Raw genomic sequence first — 25218 nt, forward strand, 5'->3', positions numbered from 1 at the left:
CGAGCGGATTGGAGGGAGCGTACCTGCTGCCTCTGAGTCTGCGCCCGCAGTCTACTCGCCAAGAGCTTCCCACATCGGTCGCCCCCGGTGTAGTATGCGTGCTTGAGGCGCATGGCGGCGTATTCCGCCACATCCTGGTCTAGGGCAGCCAGCATTTTCCTTTCGGCGCACAACTGGCGCCACGCCCGCGCGCTGGTGCATCTGCTCCAGTTCAGCCACCCGTTGAGTGAGTTCGGCCCGTTTCAGCGCCCTTTCCTTATTGTTAGCGGCGGCGATGGAGATGATTTCACCTCGGAGGACCGCCTTGAGGGCCGCCCCCTGCGTGGCCTTAGCTGTGTCCTCGTTTGTGTTATGTGCCAAGAATTGAGTGATCGCGGTTTTAAGCCTGTCTTGGGTGTCTGGTAGCTGCAGAAGTCCGTCCCGCAACCTCCAGTGTCGTTGGGGTGCCGGCGTGGACGCCATTTGAAAGGTCGCCACGACTGGTGAGTGGTCCGACAGCGAGGCTGGGAGTATCCCCACGTCCGTGGCTTGTGCCACCAGCTGGGAGGAACACAGAAATAGTCTAACCTCGCGTATGTCTTGCGTGCCGCCGAGTAGTATGTGTAGGCAGTTGTTTGTGGATGAGCGCGCCTCCATAGGTCGATGAGGCCTAGATCTGGAAGGTGTGCGTGCCCTGAGGTCGTGAGTGCCCCCACCTGTCCGAGTCTCTGACCCGAGCGGTCTGCTGTGTTGTGGAACACAAGGTTAAGATCTCCACCAAGTAGTAGGTGTGGGTGTGTGGTAGAAGTGGCCGACTCTAGTGCTGTGTGTAAGAACTTTTCCTGTCCTTCGTTCGGGGCGTAGACAGAGCCTACTAGCAGTGTGTGGCCCGCCACCTGGAAACTGTGGAGGAGGAGCCGCCCTTTGATCTCAGCTTCTTTCTGTAGGACCCTCCCCTCGAAGGACTTGGCTACTAAGATTGCTCCCCCGGCCATCTTTTTCTGGGAGGAGGAGAAAAACTGCCAGGGGAAGGAGCGCGATTTAAGCCTGTGTTGGTCTTTAGTGACAAGGTGTGTTTCTTGGAGGAGGCAAATGTCTGCTTTCGACCGTTCCAAGAAGGACAGTATCGCTTTGCGCTTGATTGGGCTGTTGAGGCCCCGCACATTAAGTGAGAGTATAGTCAAGTGGCGTGTCATGGCGGGAGCAATAAGAAAGGTGCTGGGACCCGCCCCCGGGCAGTGGGCGTGAGCCATAGGACAATGTCTTGCACAGCGCGTGTGTGTCTGCCGACCCCATCAGCTAGGTTAGAACCCCCTGGACAAGGAGAGCCCTCCCACCCCGCCCCCCCCTTCCCAACTCCCCTCCAACCCCAACTGGTGCAACTCCCCCCTCCCGGTCCTCCCCCCACCCCTTCATCCAAACCATGAAAAAAGTTCGATCAAACATAGTCCCAGGTCCAGGTGGTAGTCCGCTGGACCCGTGGTAAGGTATTCCCTTGGTATGCAGGCAATGGCAACGGTGTTGGTGGACAGAGTACGTTCCCGTCTGCCGCCGTGGGCAGATCGTTAAGGATACAGCAGGGAAAGTGTGCGGAGTCCGAAGCCTCTGCCCCCGCCGCCGGTGCAAGCAGTCCCGGCCTTATCGAAACCGCCCAGGTTCGTGCTTCTCAAATTGGGGGTCAGCCACTGTCCGGCTTCACCAAGCCCTGCGCGACAGTCTCTACCGCTGCCCGTTGACCCTCCTCTATCTCCTTAGTTGCGGGGCGCCACGGTCTGTGGCGACGTCGTTGCTGCTTCCATCGCCCAGTCTTGTCCTCACCGGTAGTGCCCCCACCTGTAGGGCCCTCGTCCACCGTCGGCTCCTCGATGCCCAGGAGGCTACAGGCCTCCCTGAGGGAACGCAATTGGTGGAGGTTGTTGCCGAGTTTGAACACCAGTCTGAAGGGGTGCCCCCAGCTGTAGGAGATGTTGCGCTTACGTAGTTCCGCCGTGACCGGCCGAAAGGTGCGACGTTTCTCCAGAGTAAGGGCAGCGAGGTCCTGGTACAAATTTGGGGAATGTGTGCCAAAGGTGATTGGCGCCATCTCACGTGCCTTGTTGAGGATCTCTTCTTTGGTCCGGAAGTCTTGCACACACACCAGAATGTCAGCTGGGTAGGCCGCGTTAGCTCTAGGCGGGCCTGTCCGATGTGCCCTGTCCAAACCCAGGGGAGAATCCGCTGGCCGGCCCAGGATGTGGTTGAACAGTTCCCGGGTGAATTGAAAGAGATCCTCCGTGTCTGAGGACAGCTTCACTCCCCGAATTCTAATGTTGTGCCGCCTGGAGCGGTTTTCCAAGTCCTCAGCATGAGTTTGGAGGTCTACCTGCTGATCATGTATGCGTACCAGTTCTTGCCGCAGTGCCTCGAGCTCTGCGTCCCGCGTGTCGCATTTCGTCTCCAAATCCGCGACTCTCTCCCCAATGGCGTCGGTGTCGTGGCGCACCTCCTTTATTTCCTCCTGGAGCTCCTTCTTCAGGGCGTGTATGTCCTCGCGCAACCCAGTAAAGAGGGACTCTAGGAAGGAGCGCGTGACGGGGCCCTCTGGATCCGCCTTTCCCAAGGACGGAGAGTCTGACGTTTCCTTCTCGGGGCCCATCCGGTGGCTGGTCGTCGCGACGTCTGTTCGCTTCCCCATAGTGCTAGGGGTGAAGAGCTCTGTGATGGTGCGATCTTTCCGGGTCCTCCCGTTGGACATGACCCTGTGAGGCCCTCCCCGGTGTGCTGATCGGCCGCCGCTAGTATCGGCGGCCGGCGGGCCCCCAACCCTCAAGCGCGCCAAAGCCCTACAGTGTCAGGCATGTGGGCGGCTCGGGGATCGGCGAGCTGTTCGGGGGCGGCAGGAGCAGGACCGGGTCCAGGCTTCAGATGGCGGTCCAGCGCTGAGGCGTCTGGGCAGACACGGGGTAGGGAGCCACCGAGTGAGCAGGAGAGGTGCTAGGTGCATGGACCGTGGTCAGCCTCCCGCCACGTGGTTGTGTCCTCTGGGCAGGTCGGGCCTCTGCTGCTGATCGCCCGATGCTCGGTGTGGGCACGTGTCTGGTGTGGTGCCAGCCCCCAGGGGGTAGTGTGGTGGCAGCAGGCGATGGAGAGGGCGAGCGCAGGCCCTCCGAAGGCGCCGTCCCAAGCGCGGCGCCAGGCCTCCCAAAATGGCGGGCTGTCACGTTGCTCAGTCCCCGCCGGGCGGAGGGGAGAAGCGGGCGCTCTGCAGGAGGGGAGGGTTCAATGCCACTGTCACCCCTCCACTCCCCCTCCCACCCACCCCCGAAAATCCACACTGCGCCGGGGGTCCGCCTCGCTGGGGGCCGGGGGCCGATCGTCTTCCCCCCGCACCTCACCTCCGGTCGCCGGGAGGCCTCTCAGGCGCTGCAGTCGTCGTCCCCGGTAGGCGGCAGGGCGGGGGCTGCTCCGATGTCCGGATGGGGCAGCAGGTCCGCAGAAGCCTCCGCTAGGGGTTGCGGGAGGCCTCGCGCGGCGCCGCGCGGGCCGGACCTGCTGCCACTACCGCCGTCCCCTCAGGGTGTCTCCAAGGCGGCCTTCGCGCTCCGCCCACCACGGCCTCGCTCTCGCTGCTCCGCACAGGCCAGGCCCCAATGGCCGCGACCGCTACGGCCAGTCCCGGCAGAAACGAGGCGCCCTCAGTCGCCGGCACCCACCGCAATTGATCCAGCTTCAACAACGCCGGCGTCAGGCGCTCCCTGAGACCCCTCGGGCCGGGATCGGTGCTCTATGAGTGCTAAAGTCGACGACCGGCGGCGGGAGCTCGGCAGAGCACGTCCGCTCACACCGCCATCTTCTAGGAAGTAAAATCGGCTCCGAAGACTTTAAGGGAGTGGCCCCTAAAACTGCTTGGGGCCCACTTCCCATGGCATTGTTCCCTACTGCTCCCTCGGACAGGGAATTCAAGAGGCTGGATAGTTGGGGCAAGAAAATGTTTACTTCCGCCCGCCTGGCATTGCAGTCAGTGAACACTGCTTGCTTATGGGCCGTGATTCCCGCTCTCTTTGGGAAACGGTTGCACAAGTGCTGCCACAGGTTTCGGAGACCATCTATCGAGCAATGTCAGACAGGAGAGATGCAGTCTATTTCTCCATTCTATGTAGTTTAGACACTATGACTCGCTGGGCAGAGCGATTCCCACAACAGGCTTTTCAGGGGTTGTCCAGACCTCACTCATGGACATTCCCTTTGTTGGCATCCATCTCTTTGGAGACAAGGCAGACACGGTGCTGAAGTACTTGCAGGAATTCCGGGCTATGCTCAAGTCCTTGGGCCTTTCAGTTGGAGAAATTCAAGATGCTCACATTGGTTCAGGGCCTGTCTGCACTAGACACGGGAGACTGGAGGGGAGCGTGGAACTTGCAGAATGCCTATTTTCATATCCCGTCCTGCACCTCATCTACTCTACTTGTAGTTTACGGTAGGCCACAAGCACTTTCAGTTTACAGTGCTCCCCTTTGGTCTTACCAGTGCCCCTCGGGTGTTCACCAAGGTGATGGCGGTGGTTGCAGCTCATCTGAACAGATCAGGGGTCCCAGTCTTCCCCTATCTTGAAGACTGGCTGCTGAAGGCAGGCTTATCCGAGGCTGTCGACTTCCACCTCCAGACTATGGTGAACCTCCTGCGTTCACTGGGGTTGACTATCAGCGTGCTGAAGTCACACCTGATCCCTCTCAAGAGCTCATTTTCATCGGAGCTGTTCTGGACACAGTGCAGTTTCGTAAATATCCTCCCGAGCGACGAGTCCGGGATATTCAGGCTATGATACCAATGTTTCAGCCTGTATCTTGGATTTCGGTGAGAATGACTCTAAGGCTGTTGGGCCTCATGGTCTCCTGCATCCTGCTAGTAGCACATACCAGATGGCATATGCAGGCTCTGCAGTGGGGCCTAAAGTTCCAACGGGCACAGCATCAGGGATATCTCTCCGACATGGTCCAGACCTCGGAGGAAACTGAATGTGACATGCAGTGGTGTATAACGAACCAGTATTGGGTCAGAGACAGACCCCTTTCCTTACCCCAATTAGATCTTACTGTAGTGACAGATGCGTCGCTCTTGGGATGGGGTCAGCCATCTGGGAGAGGTGGAGATCAGAGGACTGTGGTCTCCGGGGGAATCAGGACTCTACATCAACTTGCTGTAGCTCCAAGCAATCTGTTTGGCATTGGAAGCCTTGCTACTCTCCATAAAGGGAAAGCTTGTCAAGTGTTCATGGACAACACTGTTGCCATGTGGTACTGCAACAAATAGGGTGGTTTGGGGTCGAGGACCCTTTGCCAAGAGGCCCTGCATCTTTGGACATGGCTGGAACAGCAGGGCATTTCCCTGGTGTTTCAACACTAGTAGGTTTCCTGAATGCCAGGACAGACAAACTCAGCCATTGCTGCCTAGCCGATCATCTCCATCCGGAGGGGGCGCAAGATCTCCTGTTAACAGTGGAGAGAGCCTTGGTTAGATCAGTTCGCCTCTATCGAGAACACGCAAGGTCAGCAGTTTTGCACGCTGGAGTTTCTATGGCGGCTCTCACTTGGAGACGCTGTTAGTCTTGGGGGGAGCTCAGGCCTCATGTACTTCTTTCAGAGCGTACCACTCCGGCCCAGAGTTCTCAAGAAGATCAGGAACAACCTGGCCCAGGACATCCGTGTGGCACCGGATTGGGCACGGAGAGTTTGGTATCACAAGCTTCTTCAAGCATTGATCCTCTGGTCAGGCTGCCACTTCAAGAGGATCTTCTATCGCAGCAGCAGTGGAGGGTCCTCCCCTGAAACTGTCAACTGTATGCCTTCTTGCGTGGAGATTGAGCGACAACAGTTGAACGCTTTCAACCTTCTTCCCGAAGGCTGCAATGTTATCTTGGCCAGGTAGCCCTCCAACAAGACAGAATACACCTGCCGGTGGAGCAAACATGTATCATATTGTACAGAAAAGTCTACTGACCCTGTGTCGGCTTCCCTTTCTAATGTGTTGCTTTTTATTTTGACCCTTGCCCAGCAGGGATTTGCTCCTGGCACCCTGAAAGGGTATCGTTAGGCTGTGTGTGCCTTCTTGAGGCTGTCAGATTAAGCCTCCTAATTTAAATTTTCATTGTACATAAATTCATCAAATGCCTTGTGCATATGTTTCCACCTGCTCCTTTCATTATGCCTCAGTGGGACCATAATTTGGTTTAACTTTCCTAGTGTGCTAATTTTGAGCCCATGCATAATGTCCCCTCTGGCTGCTCACCATCAAAACAGCCTTTTTAGTGGCAATTACATCTGCCAGAAGGGTGAATGAGCTGCAGGCTTTATCGTCCAAGTCTCCTTTCTTGACAATATTCCCTGACAAGTTGGTGCTATGCATTAGGGCCTCTTTCCTTCCGAAAGTGGTTACACCTTTCCATGTGGGACAATTTTTTTAATTTATTTATTTGGAAGTCTTATATAGCGCTAGCCAGACCCGGGGTTATCGGAGCGCTTTACAACATATTGAAGAGGAGACAAAACACAGGTTCAAAGGCACTGAGGGAGAAGTAGAGGGAAAGATCAAAAGGGAAGCTGTACAAATTCTGCTGAGTGTCCGAGGTAAGTCGTTGAGGGAGCAAATGTTCAAAAAGGAGGCTTTACAGTTCTGCTGAAGGTTCGTGGTGAGCCGTTGGGGTAGAGAGGTCGAGGGGGTCAAGGCGAGGTATTGAGGAGGAGGGGTCATGAGGTAGTTTCAAAGACTTAGGGGAGACACAACTTGAGATGGAAAGGTTCGCTTTGTGGTGCCGACCCAGGGGTTGAGAGTTCGGAGATAAGGAAGAGGTAGGAAGTGGTTGTGCGATGACTGAAAGGCTGCCCGTTGGGGTAGCGGTGATGGGTGGGATCCTGGTGGAGGTGAGAGCGTCACGCAATTGCGTTCGGGAAGGCGCGGTTGAGGTAGAGAGATTTTAGGAGGCTTTTGAATTTTGGAAAGGGGGGTGGTTCTGATGTTGACTGGGATGGCATTCCAGATTTTCGGGGCGTTTCCTGCAAAAGAGCGTGCAGCAGTCTTTTGTTCACGTGTTTTTAAGGGAATGAGTAGGAGAGAGTTGGAACTCCTGAGGCTTCTCGCTTGTCCGGCTTTCTTGAGCTTGGAGGCTAAGTATTACAGTTTCCCTGTGTGTAGGGCTTTGTGTGTGAGGCAGACAGTTCTGTAACTGGCCCGCATTTCGACTGGGAGCCACTTTAGATCTCTGAGCGCAGGAGAAATGTGGTCAAATTTCTTGATTCCGGTGACCATTCTGGCTGCAGCATGGAGGGTGGTTTTAAGTGGGGCTAGGTGAGAGTGAGCTGTCCCGGAGAGAACTGCGTTCCTATAGTCCAATCTGGATAACACCAGGGCTTGGGTGGCTTGCTTGAGGTCGGAGGCAGGGATGTGGGGTATGATTTTGTTAAGGAGCTTCAGATTGAGGAAGGCGCTCTTGGCAGAGTTCTTGATGTGGTTGAACATGGAGAGTTCGTGGTCAAGGGTGATTCCCAGTGATTTGACCGAGGTTCCCCGGGTGATATTTCCATTAAGGGTATCAATAGCTTTCATGTATGGATATCAAAAGGAGACTAGCTCTAGATTGGGTTAATCTGACATTAATATTATTGAATACTATTAATTACATAGCGACTCAGTATCATTTTGCCAAGTGGCAGTGGCACCTGTTGGGTGTCTTTAGAAAGCCCTCACCCACCAACCTAGTTGGTGGCATGCTTCATCATCGGGCCCACCCAGTGACACCTAGCGTGTCCCTGGTGTGCTTCGACGCCTGATTACAGCGGAGCAGGTATGTCACTGTGTGTGCGGTGTAGGGTGTTAAGGTATGTGAAGTTAAAACGGCTTGGCGGATGGTCCCTGGGGTAAGGATACTTTATTAAAAGGGCCTCCGTCAGCGGTTAAAAATAAGGCTGTTGGACGTTAGAGGCGGGTTACGACCTCCTACGTCCTTGGAGTGTCAACATGTTTCAGCCAGTGCCTTATACTAATCTGGCTTTCTTCAGGACAATAAAATATGTGTGGGTTAAAATAGGGGTTGTGTAGTGTAGTCTATGTGTCTACACACCCTAAAGTTCGGTTCTGCGAAGGAGGCACAACAGGTCCCACGCTGGTGCTGGCCAGAAATCCTGGCCACACCCTGCCACTTCAATAACCTTGGAGCAAAAACAAGCCTTGAAAGCGTGATCTTGAGAAGGGAATCCCCCCCTCTCACAGTTAGATACACTTTAGGGTGTGTAGACACATAGACTACACTACACAACCCCTATTTTAACCCACACATATTTTATTGTCCTGAAGAAAGCCAGATTAGTATAAGGCACTGGCTGAAACATGTTGACACTCCAAGGACGTAGGAGGTCGTAACCCACCTCTAACGTCCAACAGCCTTATTTTTAACCGCTGACGGAGGCCCTTTTAATAAAGTATCCTCACCCCAGGGACCATCCGCCAAGCCGTTTTAACTTCACATACCTTAACACCCTACACCGCACACACAGTGACATACCTGCTCCGCTGTAATCAGGCGTCGAAGCACACCCGGGACACGCTAGGTGTCACTGGGTGGGCCCGATGATGAAGCATGCCACCAACTAGGTTGGTGGGTGAGGGCTTTCTAAAGACACCCAACAGGTGCCACTGCCACTTGGCAAAATGATACTGAGTCGCTATGTAATTAATAGTATTCAATAATATTAATGTCAGATTAACCCAATCTAGAGCTAGTCTCCTTTTGATATCCATACATATAAACCGGGGATCTGGACTAGCTTTCTGGTCCTCTCTCTCCCTCTTGATTCTCGCAATCAATAGCTTTCACCCATTCAACGATTTGCGGGTTTTCATCCTTGTTGGAGATGAGGAGGATCTCGGTTTTTCCCTGATTGAGTTTGAGGTGGTTTGTTGATAGCCATTCTTGGACTTCCTTGAGGGTATTGTTGAGTCTTTGAATGTCGTTAAAGGAGGAGGTTTCCAGGTACATCTGTGTATCATCTGCATAGAGATGAAAGGGGATATTCGCTTTCTTCAGAATAGAGGTGAGAGGTTCCATATATATGTTGAACAGTTGAGGGGAGAGAATGGAGCCTTGAGGGATGCCTCTGTTAACGGGAACGAGTTCGGAGGCAAAGGATTTGATTTTTACTCTTTGTGAGCGATTTTGAAAGCAGGAGGAGAACCATTGAAGGACCACTTTCTCTGCGCCTGCCCGTTCTTTGGGAGCTTTGATGAGAAGACTGTGGTCTACAGTGTCGAAAGCAGCAGACAAATCTAGGAGGATGAGGAGACAGCAGTGGCCAGCGTCAAGGGAGTTGAAGATGTCGTCCATGATGTTGAGTATTGCAGTTTCGGTGCTGTATCCTTTCCTGAAACCAGATTGGTGTTGGTCGAGCAAGATTATGTTGTCAATATGTTTGTTCAGTTGACGAAGGACACATTTTTCGAGAACTTTGGCAAGGAAAGGGAGATTAGAGACGGGTCTGAAATTATTCAGGTCGGATGTGTCTAGGCCTGGCTTTTTCAGAAGAGGAGTGACTTGGCCGACTTTAAGGCAGTTTGGAATGGTGCCAGTTTTTAGAGAGCTGTTTATGATTTCGCACCAAAGAGGAGCTAGGGAGAGTTTTTGCTCTTTGACCATTTGAGCGGAAATGGGATTGAGGTTGTGAGAGGATGGCTTGGAGGAGGATATAATGTTGAGGATCTCCGATTCTGAGATGGGGGTCAGAGGACCAGGTTGTTGCTGGACTTTTTTTTTTAGGAGACTTCGCTTATTGGAGAGCAGTCTTTTTCTGGGGGAAGAGGGTTGAGGTCCAGAGAGAGTTCAATCAAGTTGATTTTTTCGTTGAAGAAGTTGGCGAAGTTGGCGCATAAGGATTTTGAGGGCTGGACAAGGGATGCTGTTGGCTCGGATGTTTGTTTCTTAATGATGTCAAAGAGTTCTCTTGGTATGTTTTTGGCTTGATCCAGCGTGGTGCAGAAGAAGTTGGATTTTTCGTTGTTGATTTGTTTCTACTTTTTTCTTGCTGCTCTGAGTTCCTCGTAACGGTTGGAGGAGGGGTCTTTTCTCCAGAGGCGTTCAGAGGCTCTGAGTTGCCTTCTTTCCTCATTAATGTCCTTATTGAACCAGGATCTGGAGGGAATGCTCCTGGATTTTTTCAGTTTCAAAGGGGCTAGTTCGTCAAGGATGGAGGACATGGTAACGTTGTAGTGTGTTGTGAGTTCTTCAGTGGAGAGGCCTACCGGGGAGATGGGCAGGCGGGACGATATTTTCTCTTCTAACTCATCTGTGTTGATCTGCGATAAGTTTCTCGACCATGAGGGGGGGTTAGAGATGGAGGGCAAAGGTACGGTCTGATGGGGAGGTGGAATAGGATAAGGTGATGGTCTGACCAGTCGACGGGCAGGATGTGGACTATGTAGATTGCGTCATGATTGGCGATGACGGCATCCAGGATAGCTCCTTTGTTGTGGGTTTCTTGAGAACAATGCTGGGTGAGGTTGTTGGAAAAGAGAAGGTTATTTAAGCTTTGTACAGGAGCACTGTTATCATTCCAGTGAAGGTTAAGGTCGCCTAGAATGATATTGTTGGAATCTTGGATTAAACCCAGATCTTTTGACTGGGTGTGAGTGTTTGATTGATTCAGGTGCTCCGTCCATCACCACCCCCTTTTATACCGCTTTTGGCCGCCATAAGTGTGGCAGGGTATGCTCAGACGTGAGTCCCTTGCTCACTTTGCCACTGGATTCAAGCAAGCTGGGCTGAAGACGGCTGGAATGCCAGAAACCGGTCCTCAGAAGCTTGTTTCCAGTCCAGGTAAGACATGGCTTGGTAGTTCGGGCTGGACTGTTCCCATGAGGTATAACAAAACAAACAGTAGGGGAGGGCTAGAGGGACGTTTAAAGACCGATGCCTAAGTAATGTCCCCAAAGGACTCAATTATACACAAGGTACTTAGGGGTCTAGGAGCTGAAACCAGAAAAGTGTTTGCTGCTATAAAACCTATGTCTAGTTAGTACTCTAGGAATATAAACAGTAACAGACCGAATCGCCAATAAATGAAACACCTGTAATCGTGAGTCACCCCAGTTGTTTTGGATTCCCATCAAAGTCTTACAAGATCAATATTATCATTTGGTAATCCCTGGCGGGTATTGTGTCTCCTGACCATTGAGATCACAAGCATACCCTCTCGGATGGTTCGGGGTAGCGACCACAATCACACAGGTATCACAAATGCTGTTGATTCAATGGGAAAGGTGCAGTGCAAAAAGGAATAAGTGGTGATTTAAAATAGGATAGGGAACTAACAAAAGAAATTTTAATAAGCGTTGGCCCCTTCCTGATTAAAAACAAGAACAGACTGGTAAACTTATCGCATTGATAACAAATATCTGCGCGGAGACCAACATGTTTCAGCCTAAGAGGGAGTGACCTCGGGCTTTCTTCAGGGTCTCTGTTCTAGATGGTGCTACTGCCTGTATAAGTGTAGTAAAGTGTGAAAAATTATACAAAAAACACACAAGTGAAAAGAGCCAGAAAAGGATATAGTGTTCCTTCTTCTGTGCGTACTCCTCTTCGGGAGCAGGTACTCGGTTACTGTAGTCGGGGGACAAACATACAAGTGAAACACTTTCAGCAACCCTGGTCTGAGTATTACCAAGCATCGAGTCAAGAACTTTATCAACCTGTGATACTCACCCAGTACTTCCGGGGAGTGGACCTCACCTCTTCCTGGACCTGGCTCAGGATATGTGAGACCCCGCTCTACGGGAACAGAAACCGACCTCATGGTTATGGTTATGGAGGGATCAGGTAGATCTACTCTCATGCATACTACATGAAGTCAAACATGTTCTGGACGTAGAGTATACTGTCATACACCTGGACGCGCTCTCGTGTCAGTGCCCCTCATTACACCCACCCGCCGTGAGTCCAAAGGGACTCGAGAGATGTTCTATTGACAAGGCTATGGGTTGATGTCAAACGTAGCCCGCCGGGGGTGCTAGCGGAGCTATCGTCTTACCTGTCCGTCGTTGTCTCGAGCTGTGACTGAGTCAGGGGGAGGCTCAGAACAGTGTTCGTCATTCTTACTTGAATGGTTAGAGAAAAAGTTCCCAACCAATCAGCCAGAGATACAACGACGTAACCTCATACTGAGGCTCGAACTACTCGATGACGTCATACTTAACATTCGGGTAGTTCCAGTGATATGTAAAGGACCCCGTGGTTGTTCAGTGGCCGGTCAAAATTGCCTGGTGGGGAAGTTAGGAGAGACTGAACCATGGGATGTCGTCATTCAGTCCGTGTTGATCAGTACCCAATTTGTACACCCATCTTTGCTCCTTGCGAAATAGGAAGTTGGACACATCGCTTACATGGGTGGGGATGTGTGGTTTTTCAAGAACATGCCAATGGAAATCGTTTTCACTATGATTATGCTCGATAAAGTGTTTGGTAAGTTTCGAGATATCTTTTTTACAGCGGAATGTACTCTTATGTTTCTGCATTCTTACTCTAACCTTTCTGGTGGTCATGCCAACATATCGCTCGTTACAGATGCATGTGAGGAGATAGATTAGGTTGTTGCTATTGCAATTGGAGAATTGCCTCAACTCTAAAGGTCGATCTGTCCCAATATCCACGCTGGTGATCTTGGAGGTGAGTGGACAGACAGAACAGTTACCACAAGGGTGGTGGCCTGTAACAGGTGGCAAGTCCCAAAGGGTGCCCACTTCTCTCTTGGCAGTGGTTTTGGGACGGGTATGTACCAGTCGATCCCTTAAGTTTTTGGAGCGTTTGAACGCAAATAGGGGGAATTCAAGTTTGTCCTTCCCGCTATTAAGAATGCGCCAGTGTTTCTTGATAATTTTCTGAACCTTATTTGACTTGGTGTTATAAGTACTCACGAGAGTGAGTCGTTCTGTCGGTGGTTTGGCAGGTTTAGGTTCCAGTAGCGCAGCCCGGTGGTTGTTGGCTGCTCTTTTGCATGAGCGATTCACCAGTCTTTTGGGGTAATGCCTAACCAGAAGCTGATTGGACAGTTTACCGGCATGTCGTTCAAAACTTTCAGTGGTGGAGCAGTTCCTACGGACTCGTAGGAATTGCCCAAATGGGAGGTTATCCCTTAGGGCCTTGGGATGTTGACTCTCATACAGTAGGAGGGAGTTGCGTGCCATTGGTTTACGGTAGAGTTCGCTCTGTAGGCCATTCGCTGTACAGTAGATTGAAAGATCCAGAAAGGCTACTCGTTCCTTACTTATTTCAATAGTGAAACGGAGGTAGTCATTTTGATGATTGAGCCATTCGTGGAATTGTAGAATGGATTCTTGGGACCCCCTCCACACTAACAAGACATCGTCTATATATCTCTTCCACCAGATAATAGACGTGAAATGTGGGTTGCTCGCATGTAGTACCGTGGTCTGTTCAAATTTGTGAACATACAGGTTCGCCAGGGACGGGGCAAAAATACTTCCCATGCTGGTTCCAGAGATTTGATGATATATTCGGTCTTCAAACATGAAGAAATTCTCTTTCATTGCTATAGTAGCAAGCGACATGATAAAGGGCACAGGAGTGATGGAGTCAAGCTCAGATTCCTCCAGGATGGTGCGGACGGTGTCTAGAGTGGCATCCTGGGGGATCGATGTGTATAATGACTCAATGTCCAGTGAGACAAGGTAGTCAGTCTCTTGGCAAAAGTCAATTTCCGGGATTACCCTTAGGACATCAGTGGTGTCTTTCAGATACGTTGGCATGGTGTGCACCAGAGGTTTGAGGAAATGATCCGCAAATGCAGATAAAGGTTCCAGTAAAGACCCCTGCCCTGAAATGATGGGTCTGCCAGGAGGAGGTCTTTGTGGTTTGTGTACCTTGGGCAGAGTATAGAAGTATGGCATAGTGGGATTTTTGGCCTGTAGGAATTGTGCCTCTAGGTTGGTTATCCAGCCCTCTGCCAAAGCTTCCTCTACTAGATTCTTGATTTGGTTCATCAACCCTGGAGTGGGGTCGCTGGTCAGTGGTTCATAGGATGTGCGGATGCTCAGTTGGCGGGAGCATTCCATTCTGTAAGTTTCGACATCCTGGACCACGATGGAACCGCCTTTATCAGCGGGCTTCACGACTATGGTGTCGTCTTGGCAGAGGGAGTTCAGTGCCTTTCTTTCAGCTGCAGATAAGTTATTGTAACCTGAGTGGGTCGAGTATTGGATCTGGTCAATGTCATTTTTCACAGCTATCTCGAATGCGAGAAGCTGCGGGGGTATGGCATGAGTGGGAGGGAGAAAGGTGGATTTGTTCCTGAGACCTGTGTTATTATCAGGTTCAATACGAATGTCATCGCTGTTTTTCGGTTTGAAAAAGTAGTGGAGCCTAAGTTTACGAAAAAACTGAGCTAACTCGATTTGGAGTAGGAACGGGTCTCCCTCATCTGTGGTTACAAATCCAAGCCCTTTATTAAGGACTGCTTCTTCCAAATCAGTGAGAGTACGTTGGCTGAGGTTGACTACCAGGCTCTCACTGGTGGTATTGGTTACTCTTGGGCACCCCTCCTTGTGTGGCTCCTGGTCCCTGTGTGTGGGCCTGCTGTGTCCTCCCATTGGACCTGAGGTTGTCCCTGTGACGGTCTTCTTTTGCCCGTGACCGTCTGGGGCCACGCGCTAAAAAAGGCTGGTTATTAAAATTAGGGAAACCTTGGAATGGGGCCATGGGTGGTTGAAAGGTGCCAGGGAAGCCCCAGGGTCCTGGTGGCCACCATGGCTGGTTGGGCATGTTGTATTGACCCCTCTGGTTCTGGTATCTTCCGCCCCCTCTACCCCGATTTGGGCCAGCATTAGGTGGCTGATTAGTGGTATCTGAATCGCTACCAGTGTCGGAGCTAGATCCAGAGTAGTTGGAACCATACCTCCTCCCATTTTTGGTAAAGTCCGGAGCTTTGTAGTTATCGCTGGTGTAAGGGTACACCGTTTCTAGTTTGAATTTGGCTAGGTCTTTCTTGAATTTCTCAAGTTTAATTTGCAATATAGACTCAGCAAATTCCTTGTTAATTCTGTCAGACTCGTCTTTATTTTTCTTGAAGTTAGCGGTGACTGCAGTTTTTATTTGCCCTTCAAGGACCTGTATCTCTACTAGTATTGTGTCTGCTACCCGCTTGGCTGTGCTGATTATTAAAATAAGCCAATCACGGGTGCATCGCCAGGCAATCAAAGACCAGTCACCCAGAAATTTCTTATCAGTAAGAAAAAGACGAGGGGCATTAGTTACTATCAGCCCCGGTGGTGCACAGCTTGCTCTCATGTATTCAGCCATGATAATCCCGTGGGTCTCAGTGCGGGAATGTGATTTCTTCATGGCTAGCAGTTTAGTCCAATCGTCAGACTTATTAACTGTGGGTGTGGGGAGAGTGTCCAGAATACTTGGCATGTTATCGAGTATTGATTTGTACATAGCATCATCATAGGCTAAACCATGGCGTTCTTCCATGGTGGAAGTGTGGGTAGGAGCTAGAAAAGCACCGTGAGGAAAGCGCAGGTGTATGACAGATTAGTGCTATTCTTAGTTTATAGAATAGATTTGCTCTCAAATAATGTGAGCACTCAATATAGCCCGCAGCTGCACGCTGCTCAAAGTCATAACAAAACAAACAGTAGGGGAGGGCTAGAGGGATGTTTAAAGACCGATGCCTAAGTAATGTCCCCAAAGGACTCAATTATACACAAGGTACTTAGGGGTCTAGGAGCTGAAACCAGAAAAGTGTTTGCTGCTATAAAACCTATGTCTAGTTAGTACTCTAGGAATATAAACAGTAACAGACCGAATCGCCAATAAATGAAACACCTGTAATCGTGAGTCACCCCAGTTGTTTTGGATTCCCATCAAAGTCTTACAAGATCAATATTATCATTTGGTAATCCCTGGCGGGTATTGTGTCTCCTGACCATTGAGATCACAAGCATACCCTCTCGGATGGTTCGGGGTAGCGACCACAATCACACAGGTATCACAAATGCTGTTGATTCAATGGGAAAGGTGCAGTGCAAAAAGGAATAAGTGGTGATTTAAAATAGGATAGGGAACTAACAAAAGAAATTTTAATAAGCGTTGGCCCCTTCCTGATTAAAAACAAGAACAGACTGGTAAACTTATCGCATTGATAACAAATATCTGCGCGGAGACCAACATGTTTCAGCCTAAGAGGGAGTGACCTCGGGCTTTCTTCAGGGTCTCTGTTCTAGATGGTGCTACTGCCTGTATAAGTGTAGTAAAGTGGGCAATTCCTACGAGTCCGTAGGAACTGCTCCACCACTGAAAGTTTTGAACGACATGCCGGTGAACTGTCCAATCAGCTTCTGGTTAGGCATTACCCCAAAAGACTGGTGAATCGCTCATGCAAAAGAGCAGCCAACAACCACCGGGCTGCGCTACTGGAACCTAAACCTGCCAAACCACCGACATAACGACTCACTCTCGTGAGTACTTATAACACCAAGTCAAATAAGGTTCAGAAAATTATCAAGAAACACTGGCGCATTCTTAATAGCGGGAAGGACAAACTTGAATTCCCCCTATTTACGTTCAAACGCTCCAAAAACTTAAGGGATCGACTGGTACTTAAGGGATCGACTGGTTTGGCAGGTTTAGGTTCCAGTAGCGCAGCCCGGTGGTTGTTGGCTGCTCTTTTGCATGAGCGATTCACCAGTCTTTTGGGGTAATGCCTAACCAGAAGCTGATTGGACAGTTCACCGGCATGTCGTTCAAAACTTTCAGTGGTGGAGCAGTTCCTACGGACTCGTAGGAATTGCCCACTTTACTACACTTATACAGGCAGTAGCACCATCTAGAACAGAGACCCTGAAGAAAGCCCGAGGTCACTCCCTCTTAGGCTGAAACATGTTGGTCTCCGCGCAGATATTTGTTATCAATGCGATAAGTTTACCAGTCTGTTCTTGTTTTTAATCAGGAAGGGGCCAACGCTTATTAAAATTTCTTTTGTTAGTTCCCTATCCTATTTTAAATCACCACTTATTCCTTTTTGCACTGCACCTTTCCCATTGAATCAACAGCATTTGTGATACCTGTGTGATTGTGGTCGCTACCCCGAACCATCCGAGAGGGTATGCTTGTGATCTCAATGGTCAGGAGACACAATACCCGCCAGGGATTACCAAATGATAATATTGATCTTGTAAGACTTTGATGGGAATCCAAAACAACTGGGGTGACTCACGATTACAGGTGTTTCATTTATTGGCGATTCGGTCTGTTACTGTTTATATTCCTAGAGTACTAACTAGACATAGGTTTTATAGCAGCAAACACTTTTCTGGTTTCAGCTCCTAGACCCCTAAGTACCTTGTGTATAACTGTTCCCATGAGGCACAGGGTCAGACTGATTTGCATATAGCCATGTCTGAACTGGGGTGGCAGAGTGGGCTAAAGAACGGTGATGGATTAAACCCAGATCTTTTGACTGGATGTGAGTGTTTGATTGGTTCAGATGCTCCGTCCATCACCACCCCCTTTTGTACCGGAATCTTGGAGCGAACAATGTGCGATTAGGTCAGATAGGTGTTCTGTGAAAGTGACGGAGTTGCCTGGGGAGTGGTACAGGAGGTGGAAGTGCACTAGGTTATTGTTGGTGGTTTTGGTGTTGGCAGAAAGGCATTCAAATGAGTTGTATATTAAGTTATCAGTTTCGGACACCGATAGGTTCTTGTTGTGGATGATTGCCACCCCTCCGCCTTTTTGGTCTATTCTGTCTTTCTTGATGATCGAGAACCCCGGGGGGTCGAGCATGTCCAGGATCGGATGGGAGGAATCATTGAGCCAGGTCTCGGTGATGAAGGCAATTTCAATGTCATGGAAGAGGATGGCTTCGGCTAGCTCTGTTGCATGTTTCGAGGCAGACCTGGCGTTTAGGAGCATGCAGTTAGTGCGGTGGGTCTCCTTCATTGGTTCTATGGGGATGGTAATGAGAGATTGGAGGGGGGTCTGAGGGGTTTTTGGACAGAGGGCTCAGTTCTGGTCCCGATGATTATCTGGATTGCGGAGTGCAGGTCGGGGGTTGGAGAGGCGGAGGGGGTAGGCCAGCTCAATCACTTCCTCCGGGGACATGGCTTCCTTAGCCCTCCTTGGTCGCGGGGCCTGGGGAAAGGGAGGGTGGGCTGACTGCTTGGGGGATGGGGGGTTCGCAGGCCAAATGTGGGAGCTGGGGGTCCGGGGGGGCAGGGGGTGGTGTTGAGGGGTAGTGACGAGAAATCTGTCACCTTGCCCACTTTCTATTCTTCTCCGCATCCCTCCAAAGAAGAGGAGTGACTCCACAGTCTGAACCCAAAAAGAGCGCTGTTCTACCTTGCCAGAACAAAAGAGTTCCGGGTGGACGATCAACTCTTCGTGGGGTAAGTCTGAAGCGAAGAAGGGTTGGGCAGTGCACAAAAGGACCATTTCCCAATGGGTATTACTCTAAAACAAGCTTTGTTACAATCTGGCCAAGAAGCAGCCTTCTGAAGGCTTAAGGGCTCATTCCACCAGAGCTAAGGCTGCTACCACTGCGTTAGCATGTGGAGTCCCTGTCCTGTACATGTATCAGGCAACAACGTGGGTTTCCCTGCACACATTTACCAAACATTACTGTCTAGACAGCCAAGTCTGGAAGGATGGCCATTTCGGATCTTCAGTACTGTAGGATTTCCTGGTCTGAACTTGTTCGCAGTCCCTTCTCCGGGTCTGCAGGTAGATGTCTCTATCAGATGAGCAAGTTACTTACATTCGGTTACACCTTAACTGGGAGAGACATGATCTAGCCAAAGATTCCTTACTGACCCACCTATCCTCCCCACACTTCAGACAGGTATCGAGGGTCAGGGTTAATCCCTTTCAGGGTCCTAGTTTTCAAACACACCAATGTCAGTACACTCATGGCTCCCTGGCTTCGGGCATGGAAAGTTGTGAAAAAGTAACTGACGTCAGCGCGCCGAGGTGGCGCCTATCCTCTACGCACTGTGGATAGGTATCTAGGGTCAATTCTGATCCCTTTCAGGGCCCTAGTTTTCAAACACACCAATATCAGTTCACTTCATGGCTCCGTGCCTCTGCCGGCAACTGACGTCCGTGCTTTGGGATGGATGTCAATTCCTGTGCGGACGACACGTGGGGCTGTCCAATGCCACCTCCCGGCACACAGGTGTATTGCTCGAAGAAAAATCTTCTGGATCCAGTCTGATGCCTGGGAAATTCAAAGGTAAGGAATCTGCGACTAGATCAGGTATCCACCAGATAAGGGATTGACGAAGGTAAGTAACTTGTTCGACATGCTAAAGTGATTTTCTTCAATACCGGGTCTTCTTTAAATTCTTAAACACTAAAATAGCTCTGTGGGTAGCTTATATCCTGGAATGCATTTCAATATGTTTCAGATTTGATATTCTTCTCCTAATAAAATATATGTATAATTATGATACCAATATTTTGGGATTTTCTTTTTCTCTTTTATTTTTAGAAAGAACCAATTAAATTAAACTTTAAGACTACTGATTTAGCTGACAAGACTATTTTAATTGTCTTTCAAGAATAGTCATCCTGCTACCTTAAGCAAGCAAGATGTTCGGGTCCCCGAATGCTTAGGAATGCCAGTTAGGCAGTTTTTTTGTCTCCTCCCTGTAGGAAGGGTCCCTAAATACAGCTGGGAGTCTTTTAGGCCATTTTTTTCTCTCAGTATATTTTTGAAGTGAAATGTGAGCTTTGAGAATGTTAAGAAGTCAACCATATAATAAGCTTTTTCTGTCTTATGAACCACTAAACTGGGTTTTGTTAACTGCTGCCCTTCCTGTGGGGAAACAAACCCTTTAAAAGACTAACACCCAGTTTGTGTGGTTTGCCTTCTGGTTTCGAACACCATTAAGGAGACCGACATGTGACAAACAATGCCTTATAAGATAGAGCGGGAGTCTGTCTGAGTCCTATATGGGCTTTCTAGGGAAGAGAAATATCCATCCGCTTTGGGTGTTGTCTCCACCAACTTTGACTAAAAGGGGTTATATTATTGTGTTCTGTAGTCATTTATATCAGTGTCACCTACCCGGCATTGCAGTGCCAATTTGTGCCAGTTTCTGTAAGATTCAACCTTGCCATTTTATGAGGTGTCCAGGGAACATTGTATTTTAAGGAGTATGTAATTTGAATAAACACAGAAGATGAGTGTCCCTGAATTTTTAAACATAAGAATGAGCCAGTAAACATCCGGTCCTTTTCAATTATTAGCCATGGGTTGGTCAGTTGACTACTCAGAAGAATTAGGGTACAAAGCTGTGAACCTTGTCTGTCCTTTACAATTGCTAGATTTGGAAGCCTTAAACATTTTTTCTGCAAATATTTTAATATTCAGAAGCATAATTTGCGGGAAACATCCTCTACAACGCAACTTTTACCACGCAGTGCTATTACAACGAAAACCATTACAACGCATTGCGCTGGGGGGCGCTCTAGGATAGGGAATAGATTTAATTTACTATCCAACACCTTCCCTAGTGTCCACGGGGACTGGGGTTGGAATAGTAAATTAAACTATTCACTATCCAGCACCCCAAAGCGCTATGCGTTGTAATGGTATGCGTAGTAAAACCTGCGTTGTAACAGCATGCGTGGTAAAAGCATGCGTTGTAACGTCATACATCCATAATTTGCACTGTTAAATTCCAATCATACCTCGGCAGCCCAAATAGTGTGTGAAGGTATCCTTGAAACCTTGGTAGATCCTAATCTGATAGCAAAAAAGGTACAAAGTTCCCCAGGGGAGGTGGAAAAGGGAGAGCAAGAGTGTGGAGAGTGGAGCGTGGAGGGTGAAGGGAAAGAAAAAGCAGGGGAATATCCCTTGTTGGAACTAAAACCCTCACACACCTAGCAAGCTAGATGTCATGCTTCATCATATGGGTTCTGCTCCTCGTCAGACTGGCGCTGCAATGTCTGACGGGCACCCGTAAAGGGGCTCTTTATTGGAGATCTTTTGTTCCGGCCATATGGTGCATGCGGGTGAGAGGAACTGAAAAAGGTGTGGTCGTGAGAAAGTGGTGAATTAAAAAAGGTGGGTCAGTCCACAATAAATTTTATTGGCGTGGCTGACGCCCTTGATTAAAATGGTGGGAGGGGAGATATATGCTTTAGGTAGTACAATGCAAGATACCTACAACCCCCTGATCAGGTCAACATGTTTCTTGCCCGGATGGCAATTCGTCAGGACCTACGTGATACGTACTACACAGGGAAAATCTAAAAAAGGGGTGTTCATACAACCTTATTCCATGAGGTCGTACAAGGGCAGGCAACCAGGTCCTGCTGAACTGAGGCGACCCTAAGGGAGATCCTAAGGTGCCCCGCAGTCTGCTCCAGTGGGACCTGAACATATAGGGCAGGTACCCTGATAGCGTGCGGTCAGCTGCTCTGTCCTGATCAGACGGTGGGGGTAGGTGTTATCGGCGCTGACCGCACGCTATCCGGGTACCTGACCTATACGTGCAGGTCCCACTGGAGCAGACTGCAGGGCACCTTAGGATCTCCCTTAGGGTCGCCTCAGTTCAGGAGGACCTAGTTGCCTGCCCTTGTACGACCTCATGGAATAAGGTTGTATGAACACCCCTTTTTTAGATTTTCCCTGTGTAGTACGTATCACGTAGGTCCTGACGAATTGCCATCCGGGCAAGAAACATGTTGGCCTGATCAGGGGGTTGTAGGTATCTTGCTTTGTACTACCTAAAGCATATATCTCCCCTCCCACCATTTTAATCAAGGGCTTCAGCCACGCCAAAAAAATGTATTGTGGACTGACCCACCTTTTTTAATTCACCACTTTCTCTCGACTACACCTTTTTCAGTCCCTCTCACCCGCATGCACCATATGGCCGGAACTAAAGATCTCCGCTAAAGAGCCCCTTTACGGGTGCCCATCAAACATTGCAGCGCCACTCTGACGAGGAGCAGAACCCATATGATGAAGCATGACATCTAGCTTGCTAGGTGTGTGAGGGTTTTAGTTCCAACAAGGGATATTCCCCTTCTTTTTCTTTCCCTTCACCCTCCACGCTCCACTCTCAACACTCTTGCTCTCCCTTTTCCACCTCCCCTGGGGAACTTGGTACATTTTTTGCTACCAGTCTCTCGGACACGTACACTGGACCCCGTTAAATATCGTCCATTAACGGTTCCCCCCCTGTTGTTGAACTATCGGAGAGTGGCACAATTCAGTAACATCGATTAGTGCCTAAGCCACATTGTTTAATATTGTGAGGGTATATCCAGTTTACTTGTATCTAACTTCTCCATCAAATGCTAGCAACCTTTAATTTGAGGGACAACAAACCCACAAGGTGAGATGAGCAAAATTATTGATTAATGTGCAGTTAAACCAGAGCTGACAATTCATATTTGCTATTTGAAATTAAACATAATTTGTTAATTGTTTATATGAAGTACATTTCAGAGAGTAGAAGCAAGACAAAAAAGATCAATTCAGTTATTAACTTTAAGATATGGCACCGACAAAACCAGAATGCTTTTAAAACAATTGTATTAATGGGAAAACTCATTTTTCACCAATGGCTCTACTTCTTTGCTAGGATTTACTTGACTGGGTTCAGAAACATACAGAAGTTGAAGCAGTGGACCTTGTCTTAAAGCTAAAGAGTAAATTGGTAAGTTCTCTTATTCAGAGAAATAAGTGTTCTGTTGCTTCATTGAAACATTATTTTTATCATATAAATTGAACTAAAGGCGGAAAATAACTCTGCTCCTATTTCGACAGGTGCAGGCTAAGCGAGAACACCTTCCTGTTAAACTGAGTACTTTGGAAACGCTCCAAGCACACATTCATACAATCATACTAGCACTGCCAGAAGACCTGCAGGGGATTTTACGTAAAACTGGCGCAGCATGACTCCAGACTGCAAGGCCTAGAAAAGAAGTGTGCAAGACATCAAGCGTTAAATACACAGCAGAAAGCGCACCCTGGGAAAAAACATAACCACTCTGAGCAGAGACTATAAGGAGTTTCACAGTGACCAGCAAAGTAGAGCCGATGGCATTTTTAATCCTTCCAATTGCCTTTTTTATATAAATTGTAGTCTATTCACTTGTAGAGCTGATGAGGAAAAAGGAAGAGACCTATGTAAATGTGTTTTAAATCAAGTGATAGGGCGCCAAACAGTAACATACTGAAGCGTGATGTATGTATTGCAGTGCTGGCATTGCATTCATTTTTTAAAAGTCTGGTGCTGCATCAAATCAGTCTAGAACTCTGGGAGGCAGTTTTCATACATGATTTATGTGTCACAGGGATTTTATCTGATTGGTTTTTGCATAGTGCCTTCTTCTCAATAATGTGATTGCATTAATTGTTTGCTCTTGTTCACATGTTGGCTAAACATACCTTGTGTGAGGAGCGGGTGAATGCATGTCAAATGTCTGACCGAATTAACGAATGCAGCCCGTCTTCCAAGACTTGGTCTGTGAACACGACACATTTCCTTTGACATGAGAGGTGTTTCTTGAGCTTTGTAAATATTAGTCAGAGAGGTGATGTTCTGAGCAGTTTAGACGTTTCCTACCTAATCATTAAATTATGATGAATTTTCTAACGAACAAAACATTTTCTTAAAGGTTAGTCTTGTTATACAACTAAAGTAACCAATAATCTGCCCTGGGATCAGAAACTTATGTAAAGGTGCAAAGTATTGACAGGCATGTCTTCATATAGTGTGTATATTTTAGTTTATGAAATGAATTCTAAAAGGACTGTGGGAGTTATTCAAAGGCTTGCAGGTAGTGAATGAACGTTTTCAATTCAATGTGAACTCCAGTTTGGAGACGTTCTTTGGAGCAGAAGAAACCATACCTTAAAACCTTTCAAGTTTTCCCTAAAATCTGTACTTTGTTGCAAGTACAGAACTGTTGGTGTGGTTTCAGTTGATCTGAGGTAGGATATTTGTAAATGTTTACAAGATGTTTTAGACCTAGGTGGTTCGGAGTGTTCTTACCAGGAATTCTTGGCAGAAAAGGAAAGTCTGCAAGGTCTTTCTGAAAGGCAAGTCATCTGTTATTAGTCAGTTTATTGGAGGAAAGGAGTTACATAGCTAAAGGTGAGAAAAACATCTAATTTCCACAGAGAAAGGAGTGGTCGAGGAGATGGGAACAACTTCAGGCGCATAAAAGTCAACACCGGGGGGGCGGCTTCAGTTACTTTTCAGGTGCATGTGGCTAGGGTGAAGTAATCCACTGGTATTTCGAAAACAATCAAAATTCAGTGCTACCCTAGCGACGACAGATAAAATAGAGTATACAACCATACTGCTGTTACCAAGGTTAAGAATCCAATTCAAATATAATACATTCCGCTTTCGATTCTACAATTGTAATTATTGAAAACTAACCCCACATACCTCTTGAGACGACCAAACTGGGCCCCAGAACAACTAGAAGCCTATGCAATTATGTAAAAGGCATCTAATATTTGTTTAGCAGAGGAGTGAAACAGCAGACAGGATACAGCGTGAACCTCTAGTGGATACCCGAAAACTGTCTCCACCAAGGAGAACAGTCGCCATCTTAGAAGATGTGGGTCATCTTATGTGACATAAAAGCACTGGTACAAAATCCAGTACTCATGCCAGTTCCACCAAAGTCTTCAGGTTTGTTGATGGCAGTCAAAGGTTGAGAAGAATCCATAACTCAAAAGTAACAAAAGTCACAAAATACCCAATCTTCATGAGTGTTTTCAGTCATCACCTCTAATGAAAGAGGACAAGGAAGTGATCTACTTATTAGGTAGGCCTTTGTTCTGACCAATTTCATTTGGTGAAGGAGTCATCAACATCCAGCAGAAATACAAACTAAACAATTTTTTTAACGTTTTGTCTTTTCAAAGTATAGAAAAAGATGGTTGTCAGGTGGTGCCTTTTGATTATTCCACTTCCAAACATAGCTGAGTTTATTTTTTATTAAACTGTGGGGGATCTGAAGCTTGTGGTCCACTGTAACTGTAACGCTATGACATGATTGGAGGAGTTTAGCCTTTAAAGGGTTATGTGCTAGAATTTCACAAGAAGAGACATACTATAAGTATTCCCACAAACATATGCATATCTTGAGAAATATGGTTATCTTCCTTATCAATCAGGAATATAAAAAAACCTTTTTGGTAGATATGGAGGTTTGGAAGAAATTGTGTTTAT

At 48.4% G+C, this 25218-nt stretch overlaps 1 protein-coding gene across 1 annotated transcript in view; it reads left to right on the top strand.

Annotated features, from left to right (window-relative positions):
* DENND6A (DENN domain containing 6A) overlaps positions 1-23634 on the top strand; it is a 338779-nt gene extending 315145 nt beyond the window's left edge. The window contains exons 19-20 of the mRNA XM_086939111.1: positions 22609-22683; positions 22794-23634. Of these exons, the coding sequence (XP_086795237.1) occupies positions 22609-22683; positions 22794-22925 (207 nt within the window). The 3' untranslated portion in view covers positions 22926-23634. The remainder of the gene's footprint in view (positions 1-22608; positions 22684-22793) is intronic.
* The last annotated feature ends 1584 nt before the right edge of the window (positions 23635-25218 follow it).

Source organism: Lissotriton vulgaris, chromosome 9 (assembly GCF_964263255.1).
Source record: "Lissotriton vulgaris chromosome 9, aLisVul1.2, whole genome shotgun sequence".
Classification (NCBI taxonomy): Eukaryota; Metazoa; Chordata; class Amphibia; order Caudata; family Salamandridae; genus Lissotriton; species Lissotriton vulgaris.